The sequence below is a fragment of the Choristoneura fumiferana genome, chromosome 5, assembly GCF_025370935.1.
Source record: "Choristoneura fumiferana chromosome 5, NRCan_CFum_1, whole genome shotgun sequence".
In the NCBI taxonomy this organism is placed as follows: Eukaryota; Metazoa; Arthropoda; class Insecta; order Lepidoptera; family Tortricidae; genus Choristoneura; species Choristoneura fumiferana.
In genome coordinates, this window is record NC_133476.1 from 2,422,794 (window position 1) to 2,441,014 (window position 18,221).

Sequence of the window (18,221 nt, forward strand, 5' to 3'; positions counted from 1 at the left end):
TCAATATATTGAATATGAGTGAGTCTCATGGTAGTTTCATGTTCAATAATAATAATTCAATTATTTCGAGTAACGACTCATACATGACTGTGATAATTAGAACTTAGCTATTTATGTATTTCTTGCCGCAGTTCATGGGTATCCACATCACAAACGCAACGGTGACCATCCACGGGCCGACGCTGACTCTCGAAGGCTCGGCGTCGCAGCTCCACGCTGACGGCGCGGCCGGCGGGCCGGCGCGGGCGCTCGTGTTCTGCGCTAACCTCGTGGAGGCGCGCGCCAGGGTGCTTAAAGAACGGAAGTGCCTCGGAGAGGCGGGCTTGAGCATGCTGGTTGAGGGGACGGTTAAAGCTGACGGCCCTCTGAATGTGGAGGTTAGTGTAAACCAGAGGTTCCCAAACTTATTCCGTCTAACGCGCACTTTGAAAATCAGTTATTTTGTAGCGCCCCCCCCTTTTTATCACCTTAAAAACCTCAATAACATATTATTGAAATATTTTTTTTATAGCAGCAGAGGCGGAGGAAAATCTCAAAATAAACAAATACAAAGGTCTCGGCCGTGAATACAACTTTGTTCCATTCGGGGTTGAGACCTTAGGTCTGTGGGGGCCTAGCGCAAAAAATATCTTTAAAGAACTATCCAAACGTCTCTCGGATACCACAGGGGCCCATAGAGCTGGCAGCTTCCTCGCACAACGTATCAGCATTGCTATAGCGAGGAAATGCTGCCAGCATCTTTGGGTCCATGCCGCGGGGGGATACTTTTTCAAATTACTTTTAGTTATAGTTTAGTTATTAGTTTACGACACTTATTTTTTTGATCTTGATACTTAAGTAGTCAGTATGAAATGCAAATCAAGTCAGTATCAATAATTAACCGATACCTTTATGAGACGAAGGTATTAATTAGTCTAATAAAATCGACTGTGAAATGTTTGAGGGCAAATCATTTATCATGATTAAGTGCGAACTTACGTGGTTACGTCATACATCACTACATCAGTATGTTACCGATGTGTAAATCAGGTTTTATTATGATTTATTCAGTTCTTTAATCAATTCCTGTCTAATTAATTCTTTTGTCTATTAAACAAACAATTATGAAGATATAACCAGTTGAAATCGTCGTTGATGACGTCACGCCGTGCAACACTTTTTTATCTTTGTTTTTTTTTGTTTGATTGATAACCTATATAACCAACAAACAGTTGGAAAACCCCCGACTTTGTCACTTCAAAGTTCAATATCTCAAAAACGGCTGAACCGATTTTGATGAGACATCCATCGCTGAAACCCTGATTTGAAATAAAAAAACCGCATTCAAATCGGTCCATCCGTTTATGAGCTACGGTGCCCCAAACAGACACACTGACAGACAGACAGACAGACACATAGCGGTCAAAACTACCATCTAATAATGTAATGAGCATGAATTTGAATCAATAAACATAAATATGAATATATTTTTGCCAATCTAAAGGTCGTTTCGGAATTTCGATTCGAAATATCGATTCGGGATATCGAACGCAGTAAATCCATACAAATCAATGGACCTACTATATATATACCAGACCTATACAGACAATAGTTTTCCGTTCGAACTTTTCTCTGACTCGGAATTCCGCACGGTGGCCTGAGCGTTCGGAATTGAAATAAACGTACGTGTGTGATGTATTTAAGGAATCCCAAATCGGTATTATGTGGCCGCCCCAACTGACGTTTATATTTTTTTTGCCCATGAAACTACCCAATTCTACACAGACCAAGTGAAAAGCAACACTTATTATAAAAACAATCTATTTACCCGCAGAAAATCCACTGCGCCGTGAGCAACACGCGCGTATCATTCCAAGACGAGCTGTACGAGTTCGTTCAGAAACACCGCCGGTACAAACGGCCGCAAGTGAGGCAGTACGCGGCAGAAGACGCGGACAGCGCGCCCGTTCTGCCGCGACTCTCACCTGTAATACCAAAGGTAGGAGCTTTAGTCCTTGCTAAAAAAAAAACATTTATTGCCTCAGAAATAAGACAGAACTACACAGATAAAAACAATTACACATAAGCAGGTGGCAATGGGCTCAGGATCAGCATAAGCTGCGAGCAAAAAGATTAATCTTAGACCGGGAGCTTGGATGAGTAATAGACAGATAAAAAAAAAGTGTAGCAAAACAGGGTAAATATATCGGAGTACTTGGAAATTTGGGACAAATGAAATAAGTAAAAAATTGAATAAAAGGGACTGTCATGTTTTGTAATAGGCACATTATGAAGGAAACTAACAACGATTTCTTATGACGAAATGTTAGTATAATCTGCAAGTGCAGTGGCCAGTAAAATAAATAAAATATGAGTGTGTAATTTCATTATACTACCTGATATAACAAATTGATTTTTTCTTTTGCAGATATTTAGTTTAAAAATAGATACAACGAACGTGACATGTATGGATAATGTGACTAGCACCGATTTCAAGGTGGCCCTCAGCAGTCTTCAGGTGTGTAATAAAAATAAAATAAAAATATGTATACGTACAAATATTTTGTCTCTTGGGTAACTGGTTGACGTAGATTCGAGTACAATTCCCGACCCCCACCTTTCTTGTCTAGTTTTTTCCATGTGCTACTGTATAGTGTATAGTTAAATTTATTTATTTATTTAATGAAATAATTACACAGCATTACAGACAAGCCAAAGCACTGTGAAATTCATAAAATATTAACAAGCACAACTCATGACACATGGCACAAAAGATAACAGAATTAACATTTACGAACAATTTAGTGAAGGCGGACGGTCATCCTTCGCTTCACAGAACCTCGTACACTCTCTACATAAATTCTTCCAGCTACTAGCAAAGATATCACACTCTGGCGCCGATGCGATAAATAAAAAAATTCTATGACTATTCAATAAAATACTGAAATTTTAATTAAAATCACGTTAAACACATGGGTACCTAATATTTACCTCAACGTTTCGACCATGACATTAAACAATGATTTATTGAATCAGGCGTTACTTTGCGGAGGTCCATATCAATGAACTAAAATAATTTCCTTGCTCACCCGCGACCTTACGATAGCTAAGCTTATGCAAATATGCGTGTTCATGCAGTTCCTCCACCTCCACACTGTAAGAACACACACAAATCACACAAACCCATCTATCACCACCACCACACTACACTGACGCGTTTCGAACTCAACCAGAGCTCATCTCAGAGTGACACAACCGTACACCATGCTACCAGTTGTTAGACTAACGAACCACAACCACCGTTTTAACTTGTCACTGTAACTCCCCAAGTACCCACATACGTTTTATGAAACAAAACAAAACTACCCACAAAATATTAATAAATTTTTTAACCGTCCTTCAAAACTACCTTGATTTTATTTATTTACTGTCAAGGCATGTTTTTATTAACTAACATTGCTGAAATTAGATCCAAGCCGTAGCAAGGGAGATGAAACTAAATTTACCTGCTCATTAATAATAGACCACATAGGGAGATAATTAGATACAACAGTATGGGTCTATTATTAATGAGCAGGTAAATTTAGTTTCATCTCCCTTGCTACGGCTTGGATCTAATTTCAGCAATGGTAGTTAATAAAACATGCCTTGACAGTAAATAAATAAAAAATCAAGGTAGTTTTGAAGGACGGTTTAAAAAAAATTATTAATAATTTGTGGGTAGTTTTGTTTTGTTTCATAAAACGTATGTGGGTACTTGGGAGTTACAGTGCCAAGTTAAAACGGTGGTTGTGGTTCGTTAGTCTAACAACTGGTAGCATGGTGTACGGTTGTGTCACTCTGAAGATGAGCTCTGTTTGAGTTCGAAACGCGTCAGTGTAGTGTGGTGGTGGTGATAGATGGGTTTGTGTGATTTGTGTGTGTTCTTACAGTGTGGAGGTGGAGGAACTGCATGAACACGCATATTTTGCATAAGCTTAGCTATCGTAAGGTCGCGGGTGAGCAAGGAAATTATTTTAGTTCATTAAACAATGAGTAAAAATTCCGAAAGTTTAAAACATTATTCTCGTATGAATGAGTATATTTTTTTCCAGATCAACTCCCGTTTCAGCGCGGCGGCGGTGCACGTGGACGCGGCGGGCGCGGCGGCGGCGCGCGCGCAAGTCTACGTCGCGCTGCAGCTGGACCAATTGGAGCTCGCGGCTGAGACCAAGCGGCGCGATCTGGAACGGCTGCTGTATTTGGACAAGCTTAAACTGGACGCCAAGGTGAGAGTAATTAGATCGTGTCCCCAAACTCGTTAATTCCAGGGTCCAGGTGGTAGGACCTTGTGCAAGGTCCGCCCGGATTGCTACCACCATCTTGCTCGCTAATCCTGCCGTGAAGCAGCAGTGCTTGCACTGTTGTGTTTCGGCGTGGAGAGTAAGACAGCCGGTGAAATTACTGGCACGTGAGGTATCCCATCTTAGGCCTCTAGGTTGGCAACGCGTCTGCAGTACCCCTGGTGTTGCAGATGTTTATGGGCGGTGGTAATCTCTTACCATCAGGAGACCCATTTGCTCGTTTTCCATCCAGTCGAATAAAAAAAAAAAAATCCGCGTAGCAAACTTTCCATTCGCATTTTTCCCCACTCGAATTTATTTTCGTTCGCGTTTTTCCCCATTCTTAATTTACACCAGACGTATTTAATCCATACATGATTTTTCCATTTGCATGTTTTCCCACTATATTTATTTATCAATAGTTTATTTTCTTGACGGGATTTTTAACCATTCCCATGTTTTACCACTTTTTTTCTCAATGGGCAACCCATTACGCCTTATGCGGACTTCTGAGCAGTTTGCCCTTCGGGCATCTGAAGATGCCTAACTAACCTACCTCTCCGTTTGTGTGGTAAAATAATATACGAATGGTTAAAAATCCCGTCAAGAAAATAAACTATTGATAAATAAATACAGTGGGAAAATTTGCGAATGGAAGAATCACGTATGGAATAAATACGTCTGAAGTAAATTAAGAATGGGGAAAAACGCGAACGAAAACAAATTCGAGTGGGGAAAAATGCGAATGGAAAGTTTGCTACGCGGAGTTAACGAGTTTGGGGAAATGTCCTAACCACAATGTTTGTCTCAATGTTTGTTACTTATTTTGTACAATAGAGAGTACATACATACATACACTCCAAGGTGAGAATGAATAAACAATAACTTTGCTGAACCGCAACTTTAGGATAACTACGCTTATACAACAGATGTGTTCGTGCAGCTGCTCTACTTACTTCCACATGAACACAAACATCCCATGAACTCCACTATCACCTACCACACAATGCTGACACGTTTCCGACTGAACCAGAGTTCATCCTCAGAACAACGCAACCACGACGTACAGTGGTGATAGTTGGGTTTGTGTGATGTGTCTATGTTCTTACTTTTTACAGCGTGGAGGCGGAGGAGCTGCATGAACATACATTTGTTGCATAGACGGCGAGCGAAGTAATTGTTTAAAGTTCACTAATATGAAACTTCGCAAAATAAGGCCTGATTCATAAATTAATTTTTTTCGCCACTTTATTTTTACAAAATTTGCACACGTGTTTTTTTTATTTTATTTAAATTGACTTAATCATTCTAGTTGGAGAAAGGCGTCCTGAACCTGTACCTGATACTGAGCACTCTCAATATCCTGTACGAGCACGAAGACGTGTTCCGCTGGTACACGTCGTTCGCAGAGCGGCTTGACCAGTCCAAACGGATGCAGATACAGAACGTCAATACCTGTGAGTTTGATTTTTTAGGGTCCATATCGGCTCGCATACTTATTGGAAGTCCGAATGTAATGTTTGTCAGAACGATCGTTTGTCATAACTCTTTTTTCTCTGAATCCAATGATTGTTCAGAATTGTTATAAAACAAACCTACCCTAACCTATAGTTTTCTAAAGGATTACCATTTAAAATTTTCAGAAAAATGTAAGGTGGGAAAAAAATTATGACAAACGATGATTCGGACAAAAATTACGGTATGTGTAGCGAAGAGTATGCGAACTTTGGCGCTCCCCATTTTTTAATTCGTAGGGACTGTCCAGGCACTGGCAGGTTTAAAATTAGGTAATTAAAATGAGGTCATCTTACAGCAAAAGTTTCTATCCTACTTATCCTCCTACTAATATTACAATTGCGAAAATGTGTAAGTTTGTTCGTTTGTTTGTTACATCATTACGTCTAAAGGTGCGGTCACATGTAAGTCGCTCGACGCTCGTTTCCAGCGATAAGTCTGGTCACGTGACCCTATTATGAATTTCCCGCGACTGAAAAAAGCAGCGTCAAGTCCCCGCGTCGAACAGCAGCGTCAAGATGGCTACTTGCAGGAATGATCTTGGTCTTGGAAGCTGATTTCATAACCTTTAGTGGCAGTCGTGGCAGTGGTAATAAAAGAAATTGGAGTGAATAAAACAAAAACAGTGTTTTTTCCGAAATTAAAGAGTTTTTTTTTTCAGCGATAAAGCTCAACATTTTTAGCTTTATCGCTATATGTTACGTGAACAGATTTGACGCTGGAAACGAGCGGCGAGCGACTGCATGTCGCCGCACCTTAAACAGCTGAATCGATAGTCTAAACAGATGAAAATAGTATACAGATAGTTTGAGTCCCGGGAGGACATAGGTTAGTTTTAATCCCGGAAAATAGTTCCCGCGGACGGAGTCACGGGCAACAGGCTAGTGTACAATATTTAAGATACTTTCCCTCCATGTGGCATAGCCGTGGGACGCCCTGTATATTATATCTATTTATTTATTCTGGAGGACGTCTTGTAGGCTTTTTTAAATCTCGCTTTAAGGCTTAAACTGACAGTTCTTGTATGGATCTGACAGGACTTAAGAACACTTAAACCTAGATTAAAAAGCCTGCAAGTGGACGTAAGACATACAGATTAAAGACAACAATACACACAGAAAGCCAATTACAGGTTCTCAGCGATAACAGCAGTGTAGGTACAAATAATAGCAGAATTCCCGGTCAGAGTTCACTTAGGTACAAAGAAATATCATTGATCATTGACGTTATTTAAAAAAAAAGTGTTCCATGTATTTCTCTGTTGCCGGGAGTATGTTTTTTTCTCCAGCGCAATCACCAGGGCTGCTAACGAGCGTTCTTAGCGCATGCGTGGTGCAGGGTTGCGCGGAACTGCGTAACGGCGCGTTGCGCGCGCGTCTGCCCGCGCCTCTAGACGCCGGCTGCCAGGGACTCAAGGTCAAACTGGATCAACTACTTGATACTAGAGGTGAGATATATTGGCCAGCGCAATCGCCACGGCTAGCCGTGCTCTCACTTGATACCGGCTGCTAGGGGCTCATGGCCTGGACCAACTGTGAGTTAAATGTGTCAGCACAGCCCCCCTTCGTCAGGACTACTAGACTCTGGCCAGCCAAAGCTGTCCATGCATTTTTTACGAAACTTTAATCTTATATAATTTTTGAAACTGCCATAATTGACATAGTCATTCCAACCTGGCTTAGATAATTTTGATATTTGTGCTTTAAGACACACACACACAAACATCACGCCTGTATTCCCAAATGGGGTAGGCAGAGCACACGAAACGTTACCGCTTCGGAGCCACTTTTAGCAATTTTAGGTTTAAAGTTTGACAAAAACCAATTAGCCTGCCGCCTACGGTATACCTTAACCTTATATCCTTTGTCGCCTCTTACGACATCCACGGAAGAGATGGAGAGGTGTAATTCTAACCAGACACCACACGGGGGGGGTGCTTTAAGAAGTCCATACTAATATTATAAATACGAAAGTGTATACATGTGTTTGTTTGTATGTTTGTCCGTCTTTCACGTCGAAACGGAGCGATGGGTCGGCGTGATTTTTGGCATAGAGATAGTTTATGGGTCAGAGAGTGACATAGGCTACTTTTTATTCCGGAAAAATGCACAGTTCCGGAACAGCGCGCGATAACCAAATACCACGCGGGCGAAGCCTCAGGCAAAAGCTAGTAATTAAATAATTTTGTGTACAGCAAGTGTTGTCCGCCTCATTTTTTTAAATTTGCCGCGGTTTGTCTGGGACAGCTTTCGTTGGCCAGAGTCTACCGAGCATGCTCACTCGACACCGGCTGCCAGGAGTTCAAGGCTTAAACTGGGCCAGCTGCTCGACAATCGGGGTGTGGCACATTAGTCAGTGCATTTGCCAGGGCTACTAGAGTATTCTCAGCACATGCGTGGTGCGTGGCCGGGTTAGTATCACTTCGTCTATAAAGTAGCTGGTCTAAGTAGCAGGTCGTGTGAAAAGTTCCCTGAATGTCTGCCGGTCTCTGTTGGTCCATTTACTAGTTCATCAATGTTAATTCAATGACCCAAAGCTGACCGAGCTCCGCTTGGCGGAGCTCCTTTTCCGCGTAATTAACTTAATCTATATTATGTTATCAGAGGAGCCGTACGGGTCTGCGTTCCCGCGGGTGCTGCTGGGGGCGCGGCACTGGAGCGCCGAGCTGCTGCTGGACGCGGGCTGGGCGGCGCGCGCGCGGGCCGGGGCGCCGCCGCGCAGGCAGCACGCCTGGGGCGCCGCGCTCGTCGCCGTCGCGCTCGTCAAGTGGGGCAGCCACGGGCCCCGGGACTCCAAGGTGGGTCACTGCCAGTGTTAAGTGGCTAACCAACAAATGGGTCACCTGATCGTGGCTGCGTAGGCGACACCACTATCCATGGACACTCGTAACAGCAGAATACAAGTACAATGCAATACAATGTTGAGATACACAATGTTGTTGTTGCGACATCACAAGCATATAACATTCCAGGTGGAAGCAATGATGGACTGCCTCCGCTTCGAATGGTCCCCAGGAGTCGCAGAGACCATCATCAACCTGCTCGACTGCATCCACGCCTACCGCCAGCCGAAACCTTCGCAGCCCTCCCTCCCCTCCCCCTGCCAGGTCGCCGTCAACGTGGCGCTGTCCCACATCAATATGTTCCTCGTAGTCAGCGAGGATATGTGTCTGATGACGAGGGTTGATGCCGTCACGCTGGAGAAGAGTGCTGCGAAGGGGGCGGCCGTGGTGTCCGGGTTGAAGGTGGTGGATATGGTGCCTTATAAAGGTTAGTATATCGTCAACTAGAGTTTAACTATTCGATCTGGTGGTTACAATTGAGCCTTAAAGTTTAATTTACGGCATTATCATTTGGCACTTGTCCCCCGCCGAAGATGGCGAGAAGTGAAGGGAGCGAGTAACTAGAAACGAGTGGGCGAGCAGCGAGAAGCGAGTGTAGTTTTGTCGCTCGCTGTAAGCGAGTGTTCGCGTGCGACGGGCGATTACTCGCTCCACTCGACTCGCTGGTGCGGGGCGGCCGCCAAGCTGACATCGCTGAGCGAGTATCTATAGCTCAGCGAGTTTTATAGCTCTTGTCGCTGCGACAAAAGATGTAAGAGCGAGTTCTCGCCGACAGTGTGAACAGCCAGCGATCAACTATTAATATATGTGTCTCTTTTACTCACAAAGGATCTTATATCTTTTGTTCGTTTCTTGAGCGAGAAAATAGTCGATAGCCAATCATTTCCTCGCTGGCGGTGAGACAAGTGCCTTTAGGGCCTGGTTTCACCATTGATTAATTAATTTCATGTGACTGATATGTGATGCTGTCACATTTTTTAATGAGTTCTGAGAATGCCTCTTATTAAAACAAAGCTGGCTTTTACTTCTAAAAAATAATTTATAAAAATCGTATTTTTCAGAAAACGTCCAATGCCAACGGTCAGATGAAATCCCAGAGTCCATCCTCCACGTCCGCTTAGCAAGGATAGAGCACACTCCAAACGAAACCAAGAACTCTGCCCTTCTGGACTTCCAATTCCTGGAGACCGTTGATTGCGAATGGAGTGCCAACTTGCACCTGAAGATACTGACTTTTCTCCGAGCATTTCAGGGGTTTAAGGGGGAGTTGAAGAAAAGGAGTAGCGGAGGAGGGGGGAGGAAGAGCGAGCTCGATTGGAGGGTGTCGTTTAAGGGGGAGACGAATCTGGGGCTGGTCCTGTCTAAGGAGAATAATATGATGTTTGCTACGGGTAAGTTTTTGAGTGATTTTTTGTGGTCCATTCCTTTTTCCTTGTTCATCATAAACAGTACTGGTAGGGGTCAAATTATTTTCTAATTTAATTAGGTACTGGCGCTTCGCCGGCCGCTGCCGCGGCGCGCCCGCTTGGCTCGCTCTCTCATGCTCAACTTGCATATTCTTTGAGCTATATTGGTGACTTTGTTCTTCGGTGAATTTCCGTATTCTGTATTCTATCCCGCAAAGATACTTCGAGCATTTTAGGTTATTTAACGTAATGTAAAACAGGTTATTTATTTTTTTAGTTACTACTCTTCATACCTGCTTTAAATCCTGTCACTTCCTTAAATAAACTGTTGAATAAACTCCTCCCCCTTAGAACGACGCAACGAACGACAACTCGCCACTTGTATCCACCACTTTCACGATGTCGTCAGTCCATCTAGTACTCGTAGAAGGTTGCCAACGCTTCGTCTTCCGGTCCGTTAACGATTAACTCGCTGTAACGAGGTCGATCAACTTCTTAGTGTAGCTTATTGCCATAGTAACGTCTCCTGAGTTACTTATTAAAAATACAAACTGAAATATAGATGCACAGAAAAACCAGAAAAATAAGACCAGCGCTGGGAATCGAAGCCAGGTCCTCGGCATTCCGTGCCGTGTGCTATACCGCTACACCACCGCTGGACTACCACCATCTATATTTCAGTTTGTATTTTCGATATAGGTTTTACGGGATGACCGTGAAAGTAACAAAAAATTTGGAATTGAAATAAAAAATACAAAAAGATTACAAAAAAACAATCTTAACTTATTAAAAGCCAAGAGCGTAGCCAGCGGTATCGGCAATTTTTGAAAAAATATTATTTTTTCTTTTACAAATATACAATTTCACTCGCAAATGTGATGAAAAACATTGTATTCGGGCTTCTCATAGGCTCTCGTTCGTAATTCCTTATTTGGCGCCCTTGAGACACAATGTACTATTCCAACAAAGTGTATTATTGATGTCTCCTAAGTTACGGGACAGAATAACATACACTAAGGATGCGTTTTCACCAGAGATTTGCTGTGCGAAGATAGGTAAATAAAGCGTTCATATAGGTTCATGAAAATCTCATTCCTCGCAACAAATCAGGCTAAAATGTTGATTGGCCCAACTAATAAACTTCATTATGATTGGTTTTTTGGAGTATTTTTGTATTTTTTATTTCAACTCCAAAGTTACTTTTACGGGTATCCCGTGGAAACCATATCGAAAATACAAATTGAGACATGGATGCACAGATAAACCAGAAAAATAAAAAAAATCGTGTCTAGATTCCTGTCCAGCGGTGGTGTAGGGGTTATAGCACGCAGCACGGATTGCTGAGGATCTGGGTTCGATTCTCTTTTTTTGGTTTTTCTGTGCATCCATTTCTCAGTTTGTATTTTCGATAATAAACTTAAACCAACTCTTAGATGACATGACCGTCTCCTACGAGCACGAGGTCGGGCTCTCCATCGTTTGGAGCCAGCTGAAAATGGTCCTGAACGGAGACGAGCTGGTCACCGTGGAAGGCTATACCATGGAGAGACCGCGGGACGACCACGAGGTCAGGGTCGAGAGGAGCGCCGCTGAGGGGTTCGTGCTGCCCTGGAATAAGGTTTGGTGAGTATAAAGGTTACCTAGCCACAGCAAAATCACGGCCTATATACGTCCCACTGCTGAACACAGGCTTCCTCTCAGAATGAGAGGGCTTGGCCTGTAGTTCCCGCGCGGGCCCAGTGCGAAGTAGGAACTACTAGAAAACTCAAGTATTATTTTCCAATTTTTGTATTTGTTCTTACGGTTTTCCTACAAGTACGAGTCAGACTCGCGCACTGAGGGTTCCTTTAAAATTTGTAGGTTTGTCTGTGAATTAGCAGTGTGGGATTATTTTAGATGACTCCACCCAGTGTTTGCTCAGGAGCAGTGCTTTGCTAGCACTAGATATTCTTAAATACCTACAAATTTGTACGACAACTTCATTGCCCGAGTTCACTTGGCCTGTTTTTAACCCCCGACGCAAAAAGAGGGGTGTTATAAGTTTGACCACTATGTGTGTCTGTGTGTCTCTATGTCTGTCTGTCTGTAGCACCGTAGCTCTTAAACGGGTAGACCGATTTGAATGCGGTTTTTTAAAAATTGAAATCTTAGACGTGTTTTATCAAAATCGGTTCCGCCGTTTTTGAGATATTGAACTTTGAAGTGACAATGTCGGGAGTTTTCCGACTTTTTGTTAGTTAGTTTATCCATTTCTTTGTTATAGGGCGGTAACCATAGATTCGGTGCGCGTGATATTCCCCTACAAGCACCGGTTCGCGGAGGCAGTGCAGGGCGACTTCGTGTCGCTGTTCAAGTGGGTCAAGCGCGTCCACGGCGTGGGCAAAGTTGTTGGCGACCGGCCGTTGCCTAGCGACCTGCATATAAAGGTAAACTGGCTGTACTTTTAGTACATGACATTGACATTTTCTATTATTATTGTTAATTTTATTATTAAGTATTCTAAATCTTGATTATTATTATTTTTATTTTTCTTCAATTTCAATGATTCAATGACATATAAGGAGCGTATTAGCGTATCTGCCGAATATTGTGCGCCATATACTGGCTGATTGTGACGAACTTCAATGCAATTGTTGCCATTTATGTAATCACTCACTTTCTGACAATAAATGATTGATTGATTGAGTACTAATCGAAAATGGAAACTAAGTAAGCTAGAATTAAAATTTGCCTATTATAGATTCAGAGCAAAATTGAATACGCAATAAGGCAATGTAATAGTCTGAATTAAATTTTTCTGAGTTTAGGTAAGTAAGTGCAAAAAATATGTATACACGATCAGCCGGTAAAATTAAGGTACTGTATTCTTAGGCCTCTTTGGCAACAAAAGTATGTTTATTGGTGTTCTTACCATGACCCACTACTGTACATAGTCATAAAAATAAATAATAACGTTCAGGCAATAAGGTACTGTATTCTTGGCACTTTAAACGTGTGTATATTTTTGTTGCTGACTGTACATAAATACAAATGTTCATTATTTATTACGGCCTGTATAAAATTTGTTTTACCTACCATGGGACAAGATTAAATTTTTGACGATATTCAGGATGTGCCTCGTGGGAATATCGGAAAAAAACAGCTTATGTGTTATTCCAGAAGTCCAGCCGTTTTAGCGTGACTTAGTAACAAACATTTACTTATTTTACAGATCGAAGAGCTATTAATCGAAATGAGCGACGATCCGTTTGAAGTGAAACTTCGCGATAACTATGAACTCTTGGAAGATGAATATAAAGAGAGCCAGAAACGAAGGACCATGTTGGATGCCAAGGTATATGTATATGTACTGCTGTCGGATATAGCCAGGGTCGGTTTAACCGTCAGGCAGATTGGACAACTGCCTAGGGGCCTCGCATCAGCTCACTCAAATAAACTGTAATGTCAACATCGTCATCATCTTCAGCAGCCGGAAGACGTTTACTGCTAAACAAAGGCCATTAGGCCTTAAGGCCAAACGCTACAATGAACGAAGACTCGCCACTTGCATCCACCGGTTGACCACAACTCTCACAATGCCGTCAGTCCATCTAGTGAGAGACCTGCGCATCGCCTTCCGTCTTGGGTGCCAGTCGAGGACCTGCCTCCCCTACAGTTATCTGTTCTTCGAGCGATGTAGCCCTAAATCTCAATTACACCGCTCAATGAGGGCTATCGTTTTTTGTCTTACTAGATGGCGCCACTGTTACGTGAGGTTTTTAAGTGTGGCTTTCAAAGTCTGTTTTACGGGAGTGAAAACAAAGTTTCGATTAAAATCTCCACAATACACCTTAAAACCGTACCATAAAAATATCGAGCAACCACAGTGTTGCGTAGTCCCGTTTTGTTCGGAAAAAAAGGGAGGACAAAAGTTTCCGAAAGACAAAACTGTCAAACACAGACTTTCATTGCCCCGTAACGCATAATTGCCATAATTAATTTCAGGTAATGCATGATATTCTTAAAATTATTCTAATTATAAATAAACCCGCGTAGCTCACCCAAAATCTATGAGGTTTGACATTTCGGAGACCTCACGCTACACTAGCGCCTCTAGCGGCGAATTCATACGCGATAGCCCTCATTACACCGCTCAATTTAAACCATTACAGGTCCAAGAGCTCTGCAAGCCCCACCTGTTCCTCCCCGCCGGTAAAGTTGAAGAGCTGTACTCCGCGCTGCGGCAGAAAGACGCGCAAATATACGTGCAGCGGTGCCGCGCCGCGCCGCCGCCGCGCACGCGCCTCGTGGCCTGCTGCCTCACGCGCCTTGACATACTGGCGCTGGCCGACCCCGCCATACACGGCGCTGCCAATGCGCAGGCCAGGCTCAAGGACATCGACTTTGACAGGTGAGACATTGTGGGTGAGTTCACCTAAAGCGAGCGATCGTTCAACGTCATAGATGGCGTCACTGTTGACGCAACGCCCACAGAATATAGGTGGGTCAAAGTGGGCTTTCACTATAACAGATAACAGATGAGCGAGATGTCGTCAGAACTTTCCGAGTCATTATTTCTCATTCGTTTTGTCGTAAACACAACCATAAATTCACGGGAATCCATGTTGAATTAAAACATGGCCTACCAATCCCTACAAGCTATATTTAATACAAAAAACAGCAATAGATGGCACTACTATTAACATTTGTAAATTATAAAATGTGAATAAGCCGAATTAAGTAGAAATATTAAGATTTAAAATAAAGACTAGCATATTTTATAAACACAACTTCGCATCAACCTTAATTCAACTCCTAATTGAAGATAAGAAACACCATAAAAATAATAAATTGAGAATACGAAAGTATAGGCTACATGTGGCTACATTTCAGCTATGAGGCTTTCGTAGTGTTTTGCAATTGTGACGCTAGATGGCGAATAACCGGAATGCGCTTGCTGGGCTTGCCCCGCGCTTGCTCACATTCGTCGAAACTATTTGAGAGAAACATGCCATTCTCTTCTACTGACGTAAATAAGACAGAGACATCATGCGTATCTCTAGTCGTCTGGGCTCAGTTGGTGAGCTTGTTGGTTGTTGTCAGTGTACCGTAACCTTAGTGTCTCACTAGATGGCAATACGTATCGTGTTATTTGTGTTCTCACTGGTGCCATCTATTGGAAAATCGAAGGAAAGAAAAATAGCCAGTTGAATAGCCAGTATTAGGGTGATACCATTTGCTTGTACTAGGTGGTGTCTCTGTTATATATGTACTCTGTGAATTAAAACTTATTCCAATCTATGCGAAATATTTACTCTCTCAGAACATGGCCCCATATTGAGAGCATACAAAGCTCAAGATATGCGTTCCACTAATAACATTCGCCCACAAAGCCCGCGGCCTTTTTTCGTTAGCGGAACGACAATTTCAGCAGTCGTGGTCGTGGGCGTTGCGTACTTTAGGTGGGACGTGGCCTACCTTACAGGTATCTGGCGCCTTGATCCCCTTTGTTATACCCTAGCATCCCGACCGCGTGTCTGATACAGCTGAGACATCTACATATTCCTCCTCCTCCATTTACGCTGGTAGCAGAAGAGTTCTATTCTGCGTGGCGTCAAAAGGATCAGAATACATTTGGGAGTGTTGATTCGTATCCTACCGGCTGCGCCATGTCATGTTCGTTGGAACGAAAGGGACGACAAACAGGGGGACAAGGACGCGTGAATCTACGTGCAACGTTGTCGCGCCCCGCAGATGTCTCGACATACTGGCGCTGGCTGATCCCGCCATACACGGCGCCGCCAGTGCGCAGGCTCATGAACATCGATTCTGACAGGATACTGTTTTACTGACACCTGCCGCCTACTCTTCCCTTGATCCCCTTTGTTATACCCTAGCATCATGTACCACGTGACTAGGATAGCTGAGACAGATACCTATTCCTCCTACTTCATTTACGCTGGTTAAGAAGAAGAGTTATACTCTGCGTTGGGTCAAAAGGATTAGAATCCATTTGGGAGCGTTGATTCGTAGTTGCGCCATGTCATGTTCGTTTAAACGAAAGGGACGTATAATAAACAGACCGACTGAAACCAATGGTGTGTGTAAAGTTCCCAATCCTCACTGGGCTCGCGTGGGAACTACGTCCCAAGCCCTAATTGTGAGAGGAGGCGTGCCCAACAGTAGGACGTATATAGGCTGGGATGTGATGGGATTGTCTTGTTGCAGCCCGTGGGGGGAGGACACGGAGTTCTCGACGCTGTGGTGCCGCAGCGTCAGCCTGAGTTGCGCGCAGTGGCAGCTGCTGCTGCGCGACTTCCCGCAGCCGCTGCTGCGTATGAGTGCGCTGCGTCTCTGGGGCGCGCTCTGCGGCGCCGAGGAGCTGCCGCCGCCTAGAGGTATGTCATAGAAGAACAGTCCCTCCACCTCCTGTTCTGCTTGCTTCAAGTATCCGACCGAATATTCTTAAAGAAAGAAAATAATTTATTTATAACAGCAGTGACACCTTACATAGGTTGGAGAAAATACATACGTAGTGTTGCCGTTATGAAAAGGTCCCGGCTCAGCATATCGCTGGTTGAAAACCAGCACTGGTCTTCCGCCGGGCCACAGAAGAGTGAAATTTGGCTCCACAGAAAAACCAGCGTTACTGCACATAATGTGCGGCAACACATGCTGGTGGAGACCCTTTTTGGGTATCCTGCCGTGTCACCTAGTAACATAGTTTTTAGTGCTAGTTCTAGTCTTAGTTTTAGGTGTACATTTTGGAGCCAAAATAAATTTTTTTCTTTTCTTTCTTTCTTTCTTTTTTTCTTTAAATTACGGAAAGTCGCACCAAAACTATAAAAATATTCGGTTGTAGAGTCTCGGTTTCTGTTTATGTATATAACATCGCGACTATCAGTCGATCGTGGCATGGCAGAAAATATACATACTGATCTATGCTGTTTCATTTAACATTTCAAGCAGTATGTAATTGGTAGATCGCACAGGGTTTCGTCAGTAAACAGTAGATCTTGGGTCTAATCAAGTTGGCCACCCCGGCTCTAAACGGTTAGAAGCGATTGGTTTTTGGAGTTTTTTTGTATTTTTTATTTCAACTCCAAATTTTGTTACTTTTAGGGTCATCCCGTAAAACCCATATCGAAAATACAAACTGAAACATAGATGCACAGAAAAATAGACCAGCGCTGGGTTCGAACTCAGGTCCTCGGTATTCCGTGCCACGTGCTATACCAGATGTGTTGCAGATGGTAGGATCTTGTGCAAGGTCCGCCCGGATTGCTACCACCATCTTGCTCGCTAATCCTGCCGTGAAGCAGCAATGCTTTCAGTGTTATGTTTCGGCGTGGAGAGTAAGACAGCCGGTAAAATTACTGGCACTTGAGGTATCCCATCTTAGGTCTCTAGGTTGGCAACGCATCTGCAATACCCCTAAAAAATATACCACACACACATATTTTTATATCGATATTATTTTTGATCGAATTTTTGTTTAGACGTTTAAACTCTACTATATTTTCATCACACTTGCTCGTAAACAGTGTCGTAACATGCATGCTACCTTGGTTGCAACCCCCCAAATAAAACCCTCGACCTTAATGTGCTTGTCATGAAACCCGTGGTCGGTAAATGAGTCATTGCGCGTACTGATGGTGTTGCGCGCGCTGCTGCAGGTCCACATGCACACGCACGCTGCGGGAGGGGGAGGGCGGCGCTGCCAAGAGCGCAGCCTGAGGGATCGCCAATATTTGGGGAAGAATTATATTTTTTCTTTTAGAAATATAAGATTTTATTCGCAAATGTGATGAAACACATTGTATGTCGCACGGGCGGTACTAGAATTACGAACATCGACTCATTAAAGCCCTCAGTCTTCGACTTCGGGCTTCTAATAGACTCGTTCGTAATTCCTTATTTACCGCCCTTAAGACACAATGTACTATTATGGCTTCATCTAAGTAGCCCTTAACAGTTGTGTCACACCCTCCCCCCCCCAGCGGTGCGCACAGTGTCCGTGGAGCAAGGCGGGCCGTGGGGCCCCACCGAGCTGGAGCGCAGCATGATGCCCCTAAAGTGGTACTACGACCTGTGCTGCGAGATGGCGGAGTTTAGCTACGCGTTCGGACCCTGCTGGGAGCCCGTCATCGCGCACTGCAACCTGTGTGAGGTACTTGC

General features: G+C 43.5%; 1 protein-coding gene across 1 annotated transcript in view; it reads left to right on the forward strand.

Moving 5' to 3' along the window:
- The first annotated feature begins 113 nt into the window (after positions 1 to 113).
- hob (bridge-like lipid transfer protein family member hobbit) overlaps positions 114 to 18,221 on the forward strand; it is a 61,581-nt gene continuing 43,473 nt past the window's right edge. Inside the window, exons 1-15 of the mRNA XM_074087294.1 lie at positions 114 to 377; positions 1,814 to 1,978; positions 2,408 to 2,497; positions 4,074 to 4,247; positions 5,614 to 5,758; positions 7,105 to 7,263; positions 8,420 to 8,613; positions 8,788 to 9,085; positions 9,720 to 10,049; positions 11,498 to 11,687; positions 12,328 to 12,490; positions 13,276 to 13,398; positions 14,216 to 14,454; positions 16,272 to 16,441; positions 18,044 to 18,213. Of these exons, the coding sequence (XP_073943395.1) occupies positions 114 to 377; positions 1,814 to 1,978; positions 2,408 to 2,497; positions 4,074 to 4,247; positions 5,614 to 5,758; positions 7,105 to 7,263; positions 8,420 to 8,613; positions 8,788 to 9,085; positions 9,720 to 10,049; positions 11,498 to 11,687; positions 12,328 to 12,490; positions 13,276 to 13,398; positions 14,216 to 14,454; positions 16,272 to 16,441; positions 18,044 to 18,213 (2,874 nt within the window). The remainder of the gene's footprint in view (positions 378 to 1,813; positions 1,979 to 2,407; positions 2,498 to 4,073; positions 4,248 to 5,613; positions 5,759 to 7,104; positions 7,264 to 8,419; positions 8,614 to 8,787; positions 9,086 to 9,719; positions 10,050 to 11,497; positions 11,688 to 12,327; positions 12,491 to 13,275; positions 13,399 to 14,215; positions 14,455 to 16,271; positions 16,442 to 18,043; positions 18,214 to 18,221) is intronic.